This window comes from Pelodiscus sinensis, chromosome 24 (genome assembly GCF_049634645.1).
Source record: "Pelodiscus sinensis isolate JC-2024 chromosome 24, ASM4963464v1, whole genome shotgun sequence".
Taxonomy (NCBI): Eukaryota; Metazoa; Chordata; order Testudines; family Trionychidae; genus Pelodiscus; species Pelodiscus sinensis.
This window is the reverse complement of record NC_134734.1, coordinates 412209-430213: the sequence shown is the minus strand read 5'-3', so window position 1 is coordinate 430213 and position 18005 is coordinate 412209. Positions and strand designations below refer to the sequence as shown.

The window sequence follows — 18005 nt, the reverse complement described above, 5'->3', positions numbered from 1 at the left end:
GCCGAAACACACGTCGCACGTCAGCGTCCCTGCTGGAGAGAGAAGAGCGAGTGTTTCCTTCTCACTGGGGTCACAGTGTCAGCTCGGACACGTCCCTCAGCCTGAGGCTCCCCTGCTCCAAACAAGCCGAGGGGAGAATGGGCCTGTTTGAGTCTGGAACCCTTCGCAATGGCTCATTTCAGCCAGGGACAGAGGTACCAGGGGGGCAGCACTGGGGACAGGTGAAGGGGATGGTGCCTTTCCAGAGCTCCGCCCACAGAATAAGCCCCGCCCACCCCGATGTGCATCCCCCTCATGCACGTTTTCACGGTACCAGAGTCACTCGTTTCTCCAGGAACATTAGCAGAGTCCACTGCCCCGCCCGGGGCTTCTGGCCGCCTCCTGTGCCTGTCACGAAATAGTCGGGTGCCCTCCAAACCCCAGCTAACCCCCCCCACCTCACGCCTGGGGCTCTGTGTGCCCCCTTCCTCCTCCCCACCCCAGCATCTCTCATTCCCAGGGTGCGGGAAGAGCAAACATGGCCACCGGCCGGTGTGGCTTAGCAGAGAAACCTGCAGGGAGGTTACGGGCAAATGGGATGCTCCCGAGACATGGACAGACAACCAGGGAGGAGGAGAAACCCCCCTGGTTCTGCAGGGAAGCTACCGTCTGGCTTGACCAAGAAAACAAGATAGCCACCGGCAAAACGGCTAAAGACCTGAGCAAGGAGAAGCAATGCCTTCCCGGGGTCTTCGTGCTCTTCCTGGCCCTAGGCGGATGGCAGGGAGGTGATGGGTTACTGGGACACGGGTGCACAGGTGACGCCGGCCAGGCCCGAGGTCGCAGCCCCAGACCACGTGGTACCTGACACTCTGCTGACTCTGCATGCTCTTAAAAGGGTGTGTTGCTTTAATGCTCTTTTACAGTCGGTTTTTTTTTTCTCAACAGCTTTGGTTTTCCTCCCCCCTGCTCTTTTTTCCCCCTCAACAGAATTTGTCCCTGTTTTGGGGAGAGGTTGGTATTTTTGTTGAAACCATCTGGCAACCCTACCAGATACTTTCACCAAAATTACCGAACATGGCAGGGCAAAAATTGGTTGAAAAATAAAATGGGGGGGACCAAACTCGTTGAACAAAAAAAAATTCACACACAAGAAGTCACTGTGCCTTTAAATCCCTCCCCCCACCCCACTCCGTGCCAGACGTGGCAGGCGCAGGATGCCCCAAGCGGCCTCCCGTCCACGGGACACAGAAAACACCAAACACTTTCCATGGCCGGTATTTCCTGGGGGTTTTTACAGGACAGAGGCTGCAAGTACCGGCCTGCCTGGGCCAGTGCCGGACAGCTGGCCACCCTAATTGCAGCTGGCCAGGGAAAGGAGAAATCTACGGCGCGAGCAGGCCGGGGTGTACTCGGGAAAGCACAACGGGAACGGCAGCCGGCCAGGGAGAGACGGGGACCAGGAACGGTTCCTACAGGCCGGGTAACAATAAGAGGGGGTGAGGGAAGGGTGGGGCCCTTATGGGACAAGGGAGGTGACCTAGTGACAGAGGACGTGGGAAAGCTGACGCCCTCCGTCGTCCCAGCCGAGGGCAGTGCCCAGACGGCAGCAGGGGGTGCAGGTGGGAGGGGGCAGCCCCTGGCGGGGAAGGAGCCGGTGGGGGCTGCTTGGAAAAGCTGCACAGACACAAGATGGTGGGGCCGGATCGAGTGCACCCGAGGGGGCTGCGGGAGCTGGCTGCAGAGCCCTCTGCTAGCGCCCGGGACAGGGGCAGTGTCATTTCCTCCCCTTCGCGCCGCCCCCGCCGCGCCGAGGGGCCTGCGCCGAAATGGGCCAGTGTCCCCTCAGGCGTCCCACGGGCCTGGGCCAACCCACACCGGAGTGGGTGCGGCTGGACCGAGGGGGGACGTTCCCCTCAGTTTGGCCACCCTTGCTCGGGAGGTGACACCTCCAGGGAGGGAAACTCCCTTCCCCTGGGCCAGGCGGCGTCTGCACTACGGGCTCTGCCGGCCCCGCTCCAGCGCCGTGGCCAAGCTGCTACTGTAACCGCCGTGTGGACAGGCCCTTGTGCCCCAGAGCTAGTCCCAGCGCCCTGCACGTGCGGGAGGGGCCCTGGTCGGGGAGCTGAGGGGCGCGAGGGGTCCAAGTCCAGGAGGGTCAAGTGGCTACAGCCGCGCATGACTCACCTTGGACACTGGCTGTCGCTAGGAGAGCAGGGAGGAGGCAGAGGAGCAAGGAAACCCCCATGGTGCTGGAAGAATAATCACAAATGGGCTTCAATATCACTGGTGCTCTCAGGTTTGAAAAGTGAAAAATAATGAAAACGTCTCCTGGGCGTGCGGAGAGCTGCGTCTCGTTTCCGTCTCTCAGGGAGGGGCTTTCTAGGATCTCTTTTTTCAGCTAAAAAAATGTGGTTAAATAGACACAAATGTGCAAAATCCGTCAGTCTCTCAAAGCTGCATTTTTGATGAAGAAAAGTTTGGGTTGAAAACTGTCTCCCTGCTCAGTTCTGGTTCACACATTCCCAGAAATAGCAGGACGGGAGTTCGGGGAGAGTCCCGTGTGGGACTATATATTAATCCCTCTCGCTCCCGCCCTGTTTCTTGTATGTTTAGTTGGTTCCCACCTGCAAAAACCTTAAATCCTGCAAATCCCACAAGAGACATGGTCCCTCACGCGCCTGAAAGCAATAGTCTGGTTAACGTAACGTCTATGTGCACAAACGTCAGATGCTATTTTTACCTCTCAAAATAGGAAACAAATCTCACTTGACCCATGTAAAAAGTCATTTCACTGCTGTTCTAACGGACTTCAACTCTTCCTGTCCCTCCTCACATTCCAGCATTCAAACCTTTCTTTAGGAAAACACTTGTTCTCTCTCGCTGCCATTTCTGACAAGCTGCTGTCATGTGCTTTGTCCCGTGGTTCCACAGTCACTTCCTGCCCACCCAGTCACCCCACAGCAAAGCACCTTTTCCCTCTCCCACGACTGTAGCAGCGAGGCCGATGGTACCAGCAGGATTCCAGTACGGCTGTAGGGCTCTGCCCTGGACAGGTTTTCCCCTCCCCCAGCCGCATTGGCTCCAGATCTGCGCTATCCCTCCTGAGACGGGGCGACTGCCTAGGATCCTTCCTGCCCCACGGCCAGGGAGCGGCTGGAGGCTTTCCGACAGCCCAGACCTGCTCCATCCATCGGTCCTTCTCTGCTCCTCATCCGGGGCCTTCAAAGCAGCCAATGAGAATTTGAGGCCAGACTCCCAGCGAGTTGCTGCTCTGCTGGTTTTGCCTTTAAAAATCTCCCTCCTTCATTCACTCGCCACTCCAGGAGTGGGGCTCCATTTTGATGTCAAAACCTGCTTTATCGTGGCTCGAGCCACGTCCCGACACTTTCCAAAGGGAGTTTGCCTGTAAAACGAGTCTCTGTCCTCTACAGGCCGTCCACAGACCATGCACGGTTGCAAAGTATCATTTCTCATTGCGTTACGAACTCTTACCTTCACCACCTGGCTCGGAGTTCTCACCAATACCGCGGAGATGCCCCGCCGGCCTCGCACGGCCCCTTTCCTCTGTGTGGCGCTCAAGGGTGGACGTGGATTCATATATAGACGGGAGTGACCGGGAATGATTTACGGATACGTAGCGTGTCCTGCCGGGCACTCCCACTTTCCGTGCAGTTCAAATGGCCTCTCAGCCCCTCGCCTGGGTCTATAGAACTTTTCCTATCAAGGCTTCTGGGTTGTGCCAAAAATAGCAGGGGCACCGCGCCGCTGAGTCACAAGGGCCGGGGTGCGGCTGTTTGCACAGTGGAGGTGCAAGGACCCGGCGATGGGGCAGAGCACAGAGGGTGGGAAATTCACGGCTGGGGTGAATCCATCTCCCTAGACTCCCGGGGGCCGAGGGCCAGTTGAGAGCAAAGGGAGGCCCCAAGAACCCCCCACAAGGAAGCTGAGGGGCCGTGGAGTTGGGGCCCGGACGGCCGCTCCCCTCCCACTTCCCAGCACAGCTTATCAGCATCCCTGGCCATGTGCAAACATTCATGGGTGGCAGATTTTTCTTCTCCGCCCCGTGTCAAGGGGGCTGCGCCCAGCTGGGTGCCAGGAGCACGACGTCACCCCCAGTGGGGGGAGCTCGGTCATGATACCTGAGCGGAGACGCCCCATTCAGCTGCATTCCAGGCTGGCTTTGCCCCCCTCCTCTGGCCCTGCAACTTTTCCTCTCCCCAGCCATGGGAGGTCTCTCAGCCCGTTGAGGGGCATCCACACTGCGGCTGGGCGGGGCCGGGCCTACCTCGGGGAGAGGGACCCTCTAGCTCGGCTCTAGCTGTGGAGAGGAGTGGGGTTATGTGCCTGGGGAGATGCATCTCCAGACTCCCTGTGCGAGGGCCCCTCTGTGCCTCAGTTTCCCTGGTGCCACGGGGCTCTTGCAAAGACCACATCAGAGCTGTTTGTGTCGCCCTCAGATACTGTGCTGGGCGCCCCGCAGCGAGGCCCAGGAGGCGACGGGCGTTCGGCGTGGTGCAGGCATGGAGGGGGCTGGGAAATATGGCTTGGGGTGCCCCCCCTTTCCCGGGAGAGGCAGGGGACACACTGAAGGAGGCAGGCTGCTGTAGAGAAAACAGTCTGTGCTGGCAGAAGCTGGGGGCAGGGGTGGGATGCCCTGGGCCTTGGCAGTGCGTGGTCTGGCCTTGCCTCACGTCTGGCGCAGGCAGTGCTGCGGGTCTCCCGGACCATGGGCCTTTCCCGCACACACGCGGCCACCCACATGCACAGGCGCCAAACCAGCTCCGTGCGGCTTCGGCGTGGGACAGCGCCCCCGGCTGGCAGGGCCGGGCTGAGGCCAGGCCCCCTGAGCCCCACACCCAGGGCTCACGGGCAGGGCCCGGATGTGTTCAGAGAACGCGCTGTGTACAGAGAGAGCCCGGCCGGGGGCAGGCACCGGGGCAGACGCTCGGTTGGGCACCAGCCCCTCGGCGCAGCCCTGGCGGCATGTTCTGGGGGGGTGCAGCTGGGACGTCAGGCCTTTTGTTGCCGGTGTCAGGTGTTGGGAAGCCCGGGCAGGCCAGGGGTCAGGAAAGCGTCTTCAGGCCCGGCAGGCAGAGGGCAAAGGGGACTTTCCCCGAACCCAGGCTGCCTCCGCAGGGTGCGGTGGGTGTTGGGGGCAGGGTGGCTATAGCACTAGGGTTCCCAGGTAGCTTCAAAAAAAAAACCACCGGACACACTTGATGCGGGAGGGAGAAGGGCTCCGGCTGGGAGGGGAGCAGGGCTGGCCGGGAGGAGGGGAAGGACGGGCAGCAGGGCTGGGGAGTGGGGTCGGGGGCAGCGGAGCTGGCCGGAGGAGATGGGGGGCAGCCGGCGGGAAGCAGGGCTGGCCGGAGGAGATCGGAAGGAAGAGAACCAGCCAGCTGGGTGGGGAAGAGGGGGAAGAATTGGCCGGCGGGGAGCAGGACTCACCCGGAGGATTATGGACTTGTTTACATCTTTAAGAAAAAGGACTGTGAACTAAAAGAGCCGTGTAAGCTGGGAATGCTGCCTCTGCACACAGTGCCGGATAAGGAAAAGTAACACGGGAAGGATCTAAGCAAGGACAGATAAGCCCTTCGGGGGTGGGTGTTGGGGTGCAGTGGCGGTGGCTATGGGGGTGGGAGTTGTGGGCGGCTGTAGCGCTACGGGGTGGGTGTTGGGGGCAGGGTGGCTGTAGCGCTACGGGGGTGAGATGCTTTGTGACCTTTCACACGTTATTGGCTTACGTGCTCATTTCATCATTGCTTCTCCTCCGTCTATCTGCCGCCTATATAACCCATTGTAATGTTTTGTTTAACCAGTGTTCACCAGGTTAACCCCTGGCTGGCACGCCAGCAGCGCTGGGTGTGATAATACTCGGACTTTTTATTTTCACCTGATCCAGCTGTCCAGAATTATTCCCGACACTTTGCTTAGGGTCTGTCTAGGCTACAAGGTTTTTTCGAAAAAACTGTACCTGTATCTAGACAACCACCGCTTTCTGTCAACAGTAAATCAACAGAACGTGGCGGTTTTGTGGACTGCAGTAAACCTCGTTTTATGAGGAATAACGCCTTCCTTCCAAAGTGTTCCTTCGAAAAAACGTGCTATGGAATGCAAACTGCGCTTTTCTGAAAGAGAGCATCTAGACTTTCTTTTGGAAAAGCGGCTTCCTTTTTTGACAGAACTGATGGTAGTCTAGACACTCTTTTTCGACAGGCTTTTTCGAAAGATACTGTCAAAAGGCGTAAAGTTTAGACGTAGCCTTAGTGACTTGGTTTGCTCCGTGTGCTGTCACTTGCAACCACTCAACTCCTGTCTTTTATACTTAATAACCCCTCTTGTGTTTGTTAAAAACCTAGTGCAGGACTTGGTGTCTGGGCGCTGGGTGGGGGGTTGAGCCGCTCCGCATCTCTCGTTATGTACACAAGAGGGTGACCCATATGAGCGTGTGGTGGCTAAAACTCTAAGCAGCGTCAGATGGATTTATTTGGGGGTTCCGGTCCCTTCAGGCCTGCCCACCTGAGCACCGTGGCACGTCCCTGTGACTGAAGCCTTCCCAGAGCTGAGCTGATCCCAGTGTCTGTGGAGGGAGCCAACACGTACAACCTACTGGGATATTTTTCTTCACTCAGTGCACAGTCAACCTGTGGAACTCCTTGCCAGAGGATGTGGTGAAGGCCAGGGCTTTAACAGGGATTAAGAAAAGAGCTAGATTCATGGAGATGAGGTTCATCAATGACTGTTAGCCAGGATGGGTGGGAATGGTGTCACTCTGGAGACGGGTGATGGGGGAGGGATCATGTGAGGATTCCCTGTTGTGTCCCCTCCCACTAGGGCACCTGGCCCTGGCTAACATGGGCAGACAGGACACTGGGCGGGATGGGCCTTTGCTCTGACCCTGTACAGCCGTTGTGATGCTCTTATGAGCCGAGGGGTCTGGCCCAGCAGGACCGGGAGGTGGGGTGCCCCTCAGGGCAGACAGGTGGTATTTCAGCCCATCAGGTGACAGTCGGCGGGGGGTCCCTGTGACTGTCCCTGCCACAGTCGTCAGCACGGGCTGTAGCGCAATGTGAAATGAATGAAGCTCGCCCCGGGGATGTGTGTCTGGCCTTCCCCAGCGTCTCCCGGCCGGAGTGAGCCGCCTGCGTGCTGCTGCAGGGATGCGGCTGTCTAACGCCGACTGTGTCCGTGCACCCATGCACCCAGGGAGCCAGATACGCGCCAGCTGCCTGCGGGCGGGACCCGCGTGGGCAGTCTGAGCACGACACCACAGCCAGGGCTTTTCTTTGGGGTTTCCATTTATTCCGAGGATTCGCTCCGGCCCAGAGAGCCCCCAGCCCGCGGGGAGGTTCCGGGACAGACGCCCGCTGGGCGGGGTTGGGGATGCCACGGCCCCTTGTGTCACCCCAGCAGCCCGGCGGGGCCACGGGGGGTTCAGCTGGGACTTCGGGCTTGATTTACAGGCACCAGGCGCTGCGGGGCCCAGCCAGGGCGGGGGGTCAGGAGAGCAGCTTCACCAGCAGCAGCCCAATGAGGCCGGGCAGGTAGAGGGCGAAGGGGACTGTCCCCAGAGCCGGGCTCCCTCCCTTGGTGGTGCTTGTATCTGCAGAGTGCATGGTGGGTTTGCTGGTCTTTGTGGCAGTAAGGGTGGCGTTAGCAGCCCGGGCGGTTCCAGAGCGGGGAGGTGTCGTGGTGGCTGTAGATGGGATGCTGGGACTGGTGGGTATTGGTTGTGCTGGACCAGAGCTTCCCCAATAAAACTGAAAGGTGTAGGCAGCCACAGTCAGGTTGCGTCCGGGTTTTATCTCCTGTGCAGACGCCGACGCGCAGCCCTGTGCTTGAAATGGGGAACGCGATGCACCTGTTGGGGAAATCAGCCTGTTCTTAGGGGCGAGTCGCTCCAGGTCCTTCTCCACCCCTCTTCTCCCGCTCTGTCCCCACCAGCCGGCGGCTCCCCCTCTGCCTCCCCTTCCCACCCACCTGGGGTCTCCCGGCTCCGGCTGCACCAGGCCTCAGCAGGACAGGCGCCTGGCGCCCTCCTGCCTCCCCACCCATCCCACAGGAGCCTGGTGCTGGGGTTGGGAACGGAGCTGTGGCCGGGGTGGCTCCTTCCCCAGCGCGGCGCCACCGGGAAACACGCCGGCTCCTCTGTCCCAGGTAGCCCCCCGCTCGGTTCAGTTATTTTATAAACGCCCCAGAGCGCTGGCAACCCTGGGCCACACTGAGAGCAGGAGCTGCCCCACGGAGCAACAGCAGCTTAGCTCCACCTTAGACATCAAGAGGGTGGGGCCTAGTGGTTAGAGCAGTGGGTGGTGGGAGCCAAGACTCCTGAGTTCACGCCCCAGCTCTGGATCCCTGACATCACAACCCTCCCCTGGCAAGTACCCCGCTGCCATCAGCCCTGGAGCGGGGTGTTCGGTGGGGAGGGAAACATCCCAATTCCTCTCTCCTTCCCTCCAGCCAGAACCCCTCTTGGTGGCCCCACCCACCCAGAGCTCCGCACAGACTCCGGTTCCCACCAGCTCTCGGGGGAGCTCCTGGGGCGGGACATTCCCAGGCACCCCCCACCCTGCGGCCAGCGGGAAGAATTTACCTTGGGTCAGAAAGCCAAAGTAATTCAGGCAATAGGTCTCCTGCCCTGTGCAGGGGGTGATTTCGCTGTTGCAGGCAGCAAAGTTCAGAGCAAAGCAGGTTGGGCACTGCCGCCCGTTCGGGGTGGTGTCCGGGGTCACTGAGAACAAAGACAGAGAGACGGTTACCGGGTGGGTGAAACCTCGTCCCAGCTGGGGGCTGGGCCCTGCCTCGCCCAGCATGTGCAGGCCCCTCCCTGCAGCCGGGGGCATTTCTCCGTCTGTCTGGGACACAACAGTCGGCGACGGCCGCACTGGCTCAGTTCTGGATCCCGGCGAGTGTGAAGGGGGAGCCGATAGGTGCCGGGAAGTTTAGATTTCAGCCTGTCCCGACGGCTGCTCCCTCCTTCGCATGCAGCCCCCGCCCCTCTGGTGGCAAACGGGCCCCGACTGTTCTACCCCCGCCTGTGACCCGCCCGCTACAGGGATCTCACTGGAGGCAGAAATGACACAGGAGGAAATGGAGTTTGGGGCAATAAAGAATCTCCAAGTCCCAGGACGGGCAGAGCCCTCGGGAGGGATCCAATCGCACTCGCAGCCCAAAGCAGGACCAGCCCTGACTCAATCAGCCAGCCCGGGCTTGGTCCAGCCAGGACTGAAACACCCCTAGGGATGGAGACTCCACCCCCTCCCTAGGGAACCCAGCTCAGACCTTCCCCACCCACCTAGGGAAATCGTTTGTCCTAATCTCCAAGCTAGACCTCCCCCCTCCCCCCCACTGCAACCTGAGCCCCATTGCTCCTTGTTCTGCCTCCTGCCCCCACTGAGAACAGCCTCTCTCCAGCCTCTCTGGGACCCTCCTTCAGGGAGTTGAGGCTGCTCTCGAATCCCCCTCACTCTGCTCCTCTGCAGCCTGAACAAGCCCCAATCCCTCAGCTTCTCCTCGCAGGGCATGTGCTCCAGCCCCCAAATCATTTTGCTTTCCCTCCGCTGGCCCCAATGCTCCACATCCTCTCTGTAGTGGGGGGCCCAGAACTGGACACAATTCTCCAGATGTGGCCTCCCAGTGCTGAATAAAGGGGGCCGATCACTTCTCTGGGTCTGCTGGCAACGCTCCTAGGGACATGAACGGCCGCACTGGGTCAGAGCAAAGGCCCATCAGCCCCGTGTCCTGTCTGCCCACCGTGGCCAAGGCCAGCTGGCCCCAAGGGAGGGAACAGAACAGGGAACCATCCAGTGACCCCCCCCCGCCCGTCGCCCATTCCCAGCTTCTGCCCAGGAGAGGCCAGGGACACCCGCCCCTCCCAGCCCGGCTAATAGCTGCGATGGGATGGACCAGGCTCTGAGGCCCCCTGCTGGAGACTTGTGTTCTGCCACTGAGAAAAGGCAGCAGAGAGGTCCTCCAAGCAGGCTAGAGCAGCTGCAGGGGCAGCAGCCAATCAGGAGCCAGGAAGGCCATATAAAAGTTAGTTTCTCTTTGGAGCAGGTACCATGGACAGCTCCTGGCAGGGAGCCTGTTGCAGGCCAGGCTGTGTCCCGGCTTACAGACAAAGCCCTGAGGAAAGGATGGAGACGCTGCCGCCCCTGGGGGCACCGCTCTGTTCCAGGGAGGGAGCAGACGGAGGGACACTACCAAGGGCGCAGGGAGAGGCCCTGTTTGCTGTGTGGCCCGGAAGGGGGTTGTTTCTTTGGCACACAGATTGTGTGTCTCGGCTGAGCCCCAGAAACCCTCCTTCAGCAGAGAGTGCACAGGCATTCAACCAGGGGGCGCCCCAACCCCTTTACCTAGCCATTGATGGACCGTGAATGTATCTAGCTCTTTCTGGAACCCTGATATGGTCTTTTCCTTCACCAGATCCTCTGGCGAGGAGTTCCACAGGTTGACTGTGTGTTAGTGTGAAGAAAAACTTTTTTGGGTTTGTTTTAAACCTGCTGCCTGTTCATTTCCCTTCACGACCCCTTGTTCTTGTGCTCTGGGAAGGAGTAAATAACTCTTCGCTTGTCACTTTCTCCCCTGCAGACGTGGTGGTAAGAATTACAGCTGTGCTGGGGCTTGTCCACAGGAATGATTCCACTGTAGCAAGGAGACAGGGTGTCAGGATCTGCTGCAGTGTGAATCCACCTCCCGCCCCCTGCCAGCCTGGCTGGATAACCCACACGAGCCACCCGTTAATGGGCTCTGAGCTAGTCCCTTCCAAAGGGCTGTAACGACCTGTTCTTAGGCACTAGCAAGGGGCACCCAGAGAGCTAGTATACCCCTCTCAGCCTGCTTCGTGGTGTCCAATTTAAGGATGTTCAGGACTAGTTGACAATCCCCTTCGCACCCACCTGGGCATCTCCCTGTTCTGGCTGCATCAGGCCATGGCAGGGCAGGCACCTGGCACCCTCTTGCCTCCTCTGCCCCCCACAGGAGCCTGGCGCTGGGGCTGGGAACGGAGCTGTGGCTGGCATGGCTCCTTTCCCAGCGTGGTGCTACCGGGGAACACGCCGGCTCCCCTCCCCCCCATTCAGTTCAGTTATTTTATAACCACCCCAGAGCACCAGGAGCCCTGGGCAACACTGAGAGCAGGAGCTGCCTCACGGGGCAACAGCAGCTTAGCTCCACCTTAGACATCAAGGGGGTGGGGACTAGTGGTTAGAGCAATGGGGGGTGGGAGCCAGGACTCCTGGGTTCCCTCCCCAGCTCTGCATCCCTGACATCACAACCCTCCCCTGGCAAGTACCCCGCTGCCATCACCGCAGAGCAAGGCGGCATCGCTGGGGGGGAGCTGGGCTGGGAGGGAAACGTCCCGATTCCTCTCATTGACTTTGAAATGCACGAGAGCCACCGCTGGGGACTCTTGTACATTGCAAAGCTGGCCCCTGCATGCAGCCCGGAGTCAGGGAGACTTCCCACGACCCCAGGCTGCACGCGGAGTGCCGGGTTCCTCCCTGGAAATGTACAAGAGCCCCAGCGGGGGCCCAGCAGAGCCGCTTGTCCATTTCAAAGGAGGGATGCGGACGTGCCTGTCAAGTAGTCGATGGAAAATCCATCGACTACTCGACTGGTCAGTTAACCACGTTTTAACCGCCGGAGTCATATGAAGAGGGCTACTGGGACTGGGACTTTTCAGTTTAAAAAAGAGGCGACTGAGGGGGGATATGATAAAGGTCTGTAAAATCATGAGTGGTGTGGAGAGGGTGAATGAAGAAAAGTTATTTATTAGTTCCTATAATAGAAGAACTAGAGGACACCAAATAAAATTAATGGGGAGCAGGTTTAAAACTAATAAAAGAAAGTTCTTCTTCACACAGCGTGTAGTCAACCTGTGGAACTCCTTGCCAGAGGAGGCTGTGAAGGCTAGGACTATAACAGAGTTTAAAGAGAAGCTAGATACATTCATGGAGGTTAGGTCCATAAAAGGCTATTAGCCAGGGGATAGAAACAGTGTCCCTGGCCTCTGTTTGCCAGAGGCTGGAGAGGGATGGCAGGAGACAAATCGCTTGATCATTGTCTTCGGTCCACCCTCTCTGGGGCACCTGGCGCTGGCCACTGTGGGCAGACAGGATACTGGGCTAGATGGACCTTTGGTCTGACCCAGTACGGCCGTTCTTATATTCTTAGTACAATTAAGTGTGTGTGCACATGGCCTGAAATAGGGACAATACAAACAGACCCACAACGTACCTTGAGGTAGGGCTGAGTTGCACAAATCTGTGTTGCATTGTGTGACGTTGTTCCTCACGTACTGGCCGTTCCCCAGAGAGAACGTGATGGGGACTTTTATGTCACTCTTGTAGCCGCTGAGACATTGGCTGGAGAAGAACGTGTCCTTGGTCCCATCTTTGTCACACAGAAAAGCAAAACAGAAAATGGGAGGCTGGGAGGGACCCTCGGGGGGGCAGGGAGGGGATTTTACCTCCTTGTGCGCCTCTTGGGATCCCGTGTCTGATTCTGGGGCCACAATTCAGGAAGGGAAAGAGGAGTCGAGGCCTAAACTGCACCTACACTGGGTCAGCCAGGCTGAAGTTAGGGGGTTTGTGTGTGGAGAGAAGGGGGCAGTGAGGTTCAATCTCGGGTCACGGCCACTTTAATCGCAGTGAGTCCAGATCCTGAATAAACCCACTGGGGACTGTGCTGGGAAAATGTCCTGAGTGTGCTCAGAGGCAGGTGGGTGGAGCGTGCAGGTGTAGAGAGGCGGGCGGGTGCATGCGGGTGTAGAGAGGCGGGCGGGTGGGCAGGTGAGGGTGTATAGAGGCGGGCGGGTGCGTGCGGGTGAAGAGAGGCAGGCGGGTGGGCGGGTGCGGGTGTAGAGAGGCGGGCGGGTGCATGCGGGTGTAGAGAGGCGGGCGGGTGGGCAGGTGCGGGTGTATAGAGGCGGGCGGGTGGGCAGTTGCGGGTGTATAGAGGCGGGCGGGTGCGTGCGGGTGTAGAGACGCGGGTGGGCGGGTCCGGGTGTAGAGAGGCGGGCGGGTGCGTGCGTGCGGGTGTAGAGAGGCGGATAGCTGGGTGTGTGCGGGTGTAGAGAGGCAGGCGGGTGGGCGGGTGCGGGTGTAGAGAGGCGGGCGGGTGCATGCGGGTGTAGAGAGGCGGGCGGGTGGGCAGGTGCGGGTGTATAGAGGCGGGCGGGTGCGTGCGGGTTTAGAGAGGCAAGCGGGGGGGCAGGTGCGGGTGTAGAGAGGCGGGCGGGTGGGCAGTTGCGGGTGTATAGAGGCGGGCGGGTGCGTGCGGGTGTAGAGACGCGGGTGGGCGGGTCCGGGTGTAGAGAGGCGGGCGGGTGCGTGCGTGCGGGTGTAGAGAGGCAAGCGGGTGGGCAGGTGCAGGTGTAGAGAGGTGGGCGGGTAGGCTGGTGTGGGTGTATAGAGGCGGGCGGGTGGGCAGGTGCGGGTGTATAGAGGCGGGCGGGTGCGTGCGGGTGTAGAGAGGCGGGTGGGCGGGTGCGGGTGTAGAGAGGTGGGCGGGTGCGTGCGTGTGGGTGTAGAGAGGCAGGCGGGTGTGTGTGGGTGTGGGGAGGTGCAGAGAGGCGGGTGTGTGTGTGTGCGGGTGTAGAGAGGCAGGCGGGTGCGTGCGTGCGTGTGGGTGTAGAGAGGCGGGTGGACGGGTGCGGGTGTAGAGAGGCGGGCGGGTGGGCGGGTGCGGGTGTAGAGAGGCGGGCAGGTGTGTGTGTGTGCGGGTGTGGGGGGGTGCAGAGAGGTAAATAGATAACGACAGACCACATGAAAGCTGACGGTGTCTGTGCATTAAGCAGTGGCTGGATGAATAAAACCAGGTCTATGAATCGAGCTTTCAGTCTCAAAGGACAAACGGCGGGAACTGAAGGGCCCTGGTGAATCCGCCGGCCTGAGGCGCTGGGGGCTGAACAGGGAGGAAGAAGGTTTGTCTGGCGTCTCCACATCCAAGGGAGAAACCATCCTGACTTTACATCCCAGGCAGAGGCAAACACGTGTGTGAGGAAGGGCCCAGCCCTGACCAGGGGGCCCAGGGCGTCAGACGGGCCTTGGGGAGCGGCCGGCAGGGCCCGAGGGATCCATCTCCCGTCTCCTTTTCCACCCCCTCAGAAAGTGCGTTTCTCCCCGGCGTGGCTTTGCCGCTCAGCCGGCCCAGGTGGGGTTGGGAGCCCAGCGGATGAAATCCCGTCAGTAGCGCCGGGGCCCCACGGGGGACAGAGGCAGGGTGCGACGTGCCTGAGGTGAAGGCAAAGTCACCTACTCAGGGAAGTTTCCCCTGCCACGGAGATGCAGCCGCCTGTTGCCTGGTCGCTTTGGCAGGTCGCTTGGAACAAATCGCAGGCCGCCGTGTAGCCGAAACACACGTTGCACGTCTGGGTCCCCGCTGGAGGGAGAAGAGCGAGTGTTTCCTTCTCACTGGGGTCACGGTGCCAGCTCTGAACGTCCCTGAGCCCGAGTCTCAACAAGCCGAGGGGCGAATGGGCCCGATGGCCTCTGAGACCCTGCAGCCAGGGACAGAGCTACGGCGGAGTTAGCACTGGGGGCAGGTGAAGGGGGTGGTGCCTTTCCAGAGCTCCGCCCACAGAATAAGCCCCGCCCACCCCGATGTGGCTCCCCTCGTGCAGATATTCGCGGTACCAGAGTCACTCGTTTTTCCAGGAACATGAGCCGAGTCCGCTGCCCCACCCGGGTCTCCTGGCCGCCCCCCGTGGCTGTCACGAAATAGTTCGGTGCCCTCCATGTCCCTGCTATTGCAGGATTGCCAGATAAGCCCCCACCTCCTACCTAACGCCCGGGGCTCCGTGTGCTCCCTTCCCCCTCCCGACCCCAGCGTCTCACACTCCCAGTGCGCAGGGAGAGCGAACGTGGCCGCCGGCCAGCGTGGCGTAGCGGAGAAACCTGCAGGGAGGTTACACGCACACGGGAAGCTCCCGAGCTGTGGAAACGTGGACAGGCGACCGGGGGAGAGGAGGAAGCCACGGCTCCAGGAGGCCGGGGTGTGCTCAGGGAAGCACAGTTGGAATTGTAGCTACGGTTGCCAGATGCTTTCACAAAAAATACCAAACATGGCGGGGAAAAAATTGGTTGAGGGGAAAAAAAATGGGAGACCAAACTTGTTGAGCAAAAAAAAAAAACGAATTCCACCCCCTATCCCCCTGGCCAGATGTGGCCTTCCATCCAAGAGACCCAGAAAATACAAAACACTTTCCATGGCCGATATTTCCTGGTTTTTTTACCGGACGGAGGCTGCAAATACCGGCCTGCCTGGGCCAGTGCCGGACACCTGGCCCTAATTGCAGCTGGCCAGGGAGAGGAGAAATCTGCGGCGTGAGCAGGCCGGGGTGCGCTGGGAAAGCGCAAACAGAAGGGCAGCCGGCCAGGGAGAGACGGGGACCAGGAACGGTTCCTACAGGCCCGGTAGCAATAAGGGGGTGAGGGGAGGGTGGGGCCCTTATGGGACAAGGGAGGTGACCCAGTGACAGAGGATGTGGGAAGCTGACTCATTCGAGGCTCTTTTGGCCTCCGTCGTCCCAGCCGAGGGCAGCGCCCAGACGGCAGCAGGGGGTGCGGGTGGGAGGGGGCAGCCCCTGGCGGGGAAGGAGCCGGGGGGGGCTGTTTGGAAAAGCTGCACAGACACAAGTTGGTGGGGCCGGATCGAGTGCACCCGAGGGGGCTGCGGGAGCTGGCTGCAGAGCCCTCTGCTAGCGCCCGGGGCAGGCCGGGTCCCGGCGACGCTCCGGGCTGGGGCAGTGTCATTTCCTCCCCTTCGTGCCGCCCCCGCCGCGCCGAGGGGCCTGCGCCGAAAGGGCCAGTGTCCCCTCAGGCGTCCCTGGGGCCTGGGCCGTGATAGCGACACGTCGATAGAACCGCAGAGCCCAACGGGGGGAGGAAGAATCCACAGGCGGGTGCCACGCCTGGGCCAGCCCCCCCGGAGTGGATGCGTCTGGGCCGAGGGGGAACGTTCCCCTCGGCTTGGCCCCCCTGGCTCGGGAGGTGACCCCTCGAGGGGGAAACCCCCTTCCACTGGGGCAGGCGGCGTCTGCACTACGGGCTCTGCCGGCCCCGCTCCAGCGCCGTGGCCAAGCTGCTACTGTAACTGCCGTGTGGACAGGCCCTTGTGCCCCAGAGCCAGTCCCAGCGCCCTGCACGTGCGGGAGGGGCCCTGGTCGGGGAGCCGAGGGGCGCGAGGGGTTGAAGTCCAGGCAGGTTAAGTGGCTGCAGCCGCAGACGACTCACCTTGGACACTGGCTGTCGCTAGGAGAGCAGGGAGGAGGCAGAGGAGCGAGGAAACCCCCATGGTGCTGGGAGGAGCCCGGGGCCAGGCTGGGAGCTGAACGGAGCCTTCTCACGGCTGGTGCAGCGAGCTCTGCCGGAGGGGAGCAGGAGAGAGTCAGGACAGAAAGGAGGCTGGGAAGGGAATCACAGGTGAGCTTGGGGATGGGGGTAACTCCAGGGAACAGGCTGCACAGAGATCCGGGGTTTGGGTTCACTGGCGGCTCTAGGAGTTCAGACGTCCCTCCTGGCTTGATCGAATTTCTCACCCCCCTGAAAAGGCAAGAAAATGGTCTTGCTTCCTTTTTAGCCATTTAATACCCTCGCAAATGGGCTTCACTATCACTGGTGCTCTCAGGGTTGAAAAGAAAAGCAACTTAGAGGTGAAAATAATGAAAACGTCTCCTGGGCGTGCGGAGAGCTGCATCTCGGTTCCGTCTCTCAGGGAGGGGCTTTCTAGGACCGTTTTTTTCAGCCAAAACAATGTGATTAAATAGACAAAAATTTGCCTTTTTCAATGGAGAAAAGTTTGGGATGAAAAATGTCTCCCTGCTCAGTTCTGGCTCAGACATTCCCAGAAATAGCAGGACGGGAGTTTGGGGAGGGAACCGTGTGGGACTATATATTAATCCCTCTCGCTCCCGCCCTGTTGTATGTATATTAACCTTAAATCCTGCAAGTCCCACAAGAGACGTGATCCCTCAAGCTACTTAAAATCAATAGTCTGGTTAATGTAACGTCTATGTGCACAAACGTCAGATGCTATTTTTACCTCTCAAAATATGAAACAAATCTCGCTTGACCCATGTAAAAAGTCGTTTCCTTGCTGTTCTAACGGACTTCAACTCTTCCTGTCCCTCCTCACATTCCAGTATTTAAACCTTTCTTTGGCAAAACACTTGCTCTCTCTCGCTGACATTTCTGACAAGCTGCTGTCATGTGCTTTGCCCCGTGGCCCCACAGTCTCTTTTTCCTGCCCACCCAGCCACCCCACAGCAAAGCATCTTTTCCTGCTCCCACGACTGTAGCAACGAGGCCGGTGGTACCAGCAGGATTCCAGTCGCGGCTGCAGGGCTCTGCCCTGGACAGGTTTTCCCCTTCCCCATCTGCATTGGCTCCAGATCTGCGCTATTCCTCCTGAGACGGGGCAACTGCCTAGGATCCTTCCTGCCCCACGGCCAGGGAGCGGCTGGAGGCTTTCCGACAGCCCAGACCTGCTCCGTCCATGGGTCCTTCTCTGCTCCCTCACCCAAAGAGAGTTTGAGGCCCGACTCCCTGCGAGTTGCATTGGACACCGGCTGCCGGGTTTCCCTTTCAAAATCTCCCTCCTTCGTTCACCCGCCGCTCCAGCAGTGGGGCTCCTTTTCCGTTGCAAAACCTGAGCCGCTTTATCGTGGCTCGAGCCGCGTCCTGACGCTTTCCGAAGGGAGTTTGCTGCAAAACGAGTCTCCGTCCTCTACGGGCCGTCCACAGACCATGCACGGTTGCAAAGCATCGTTTCTCGTGTTTTGAACTCTTACCTTCACCACCCTGCTCGGAGTTCTCGCCAATACCGTGGAGATGCCCCGACGGCCTCGCACGGCCCCTTTCCTCTGTGTGGCGCCCAAGGGTAGACGTGGACTCATATATAGACGGGAGTGACCGGGAATGATTTACGGATACGTAGCGTGTCCTGCCAGGCACTCCCACTTTCCGTGCAGTTCAAATGGCCTCTCAGCCCCTCGCCTGGGTCTATAGAACTTTTCCTATCAA

General features: G+C 59.8%; 1 protein-coding gene across 1 annotated transcript in view; it reads right to left on the bottom strand.

Annotated features, from left to right (window-relative positions):
* Nucleotides 1-18005, bottom strand: part of LOC102458237 (uncharacterized) — a 62974-nt gene that overhangs the window by 6440 nt on the left and 38529 nt on the right. The window contains exons 10-12 of the mRNA XM_075908203.1: nucleotides 14242-14364; nucleotides 12220-12375; nucleotides 6131-6148 (exon numbers count right to left, since the gene is read on the bottom strand). Coding sequence (XP_075764318.1) covers nucleotides 6131-6148; nucleotides 12220-12375; nucleotides 14242-14364 — 297 coding nt within the window. The remainder of the gene's footprint in view (nucleotides 1-6130; nucleotides 6149-12219; nucleotides 12376-14241; nucleotides 14365-18005) is intronic.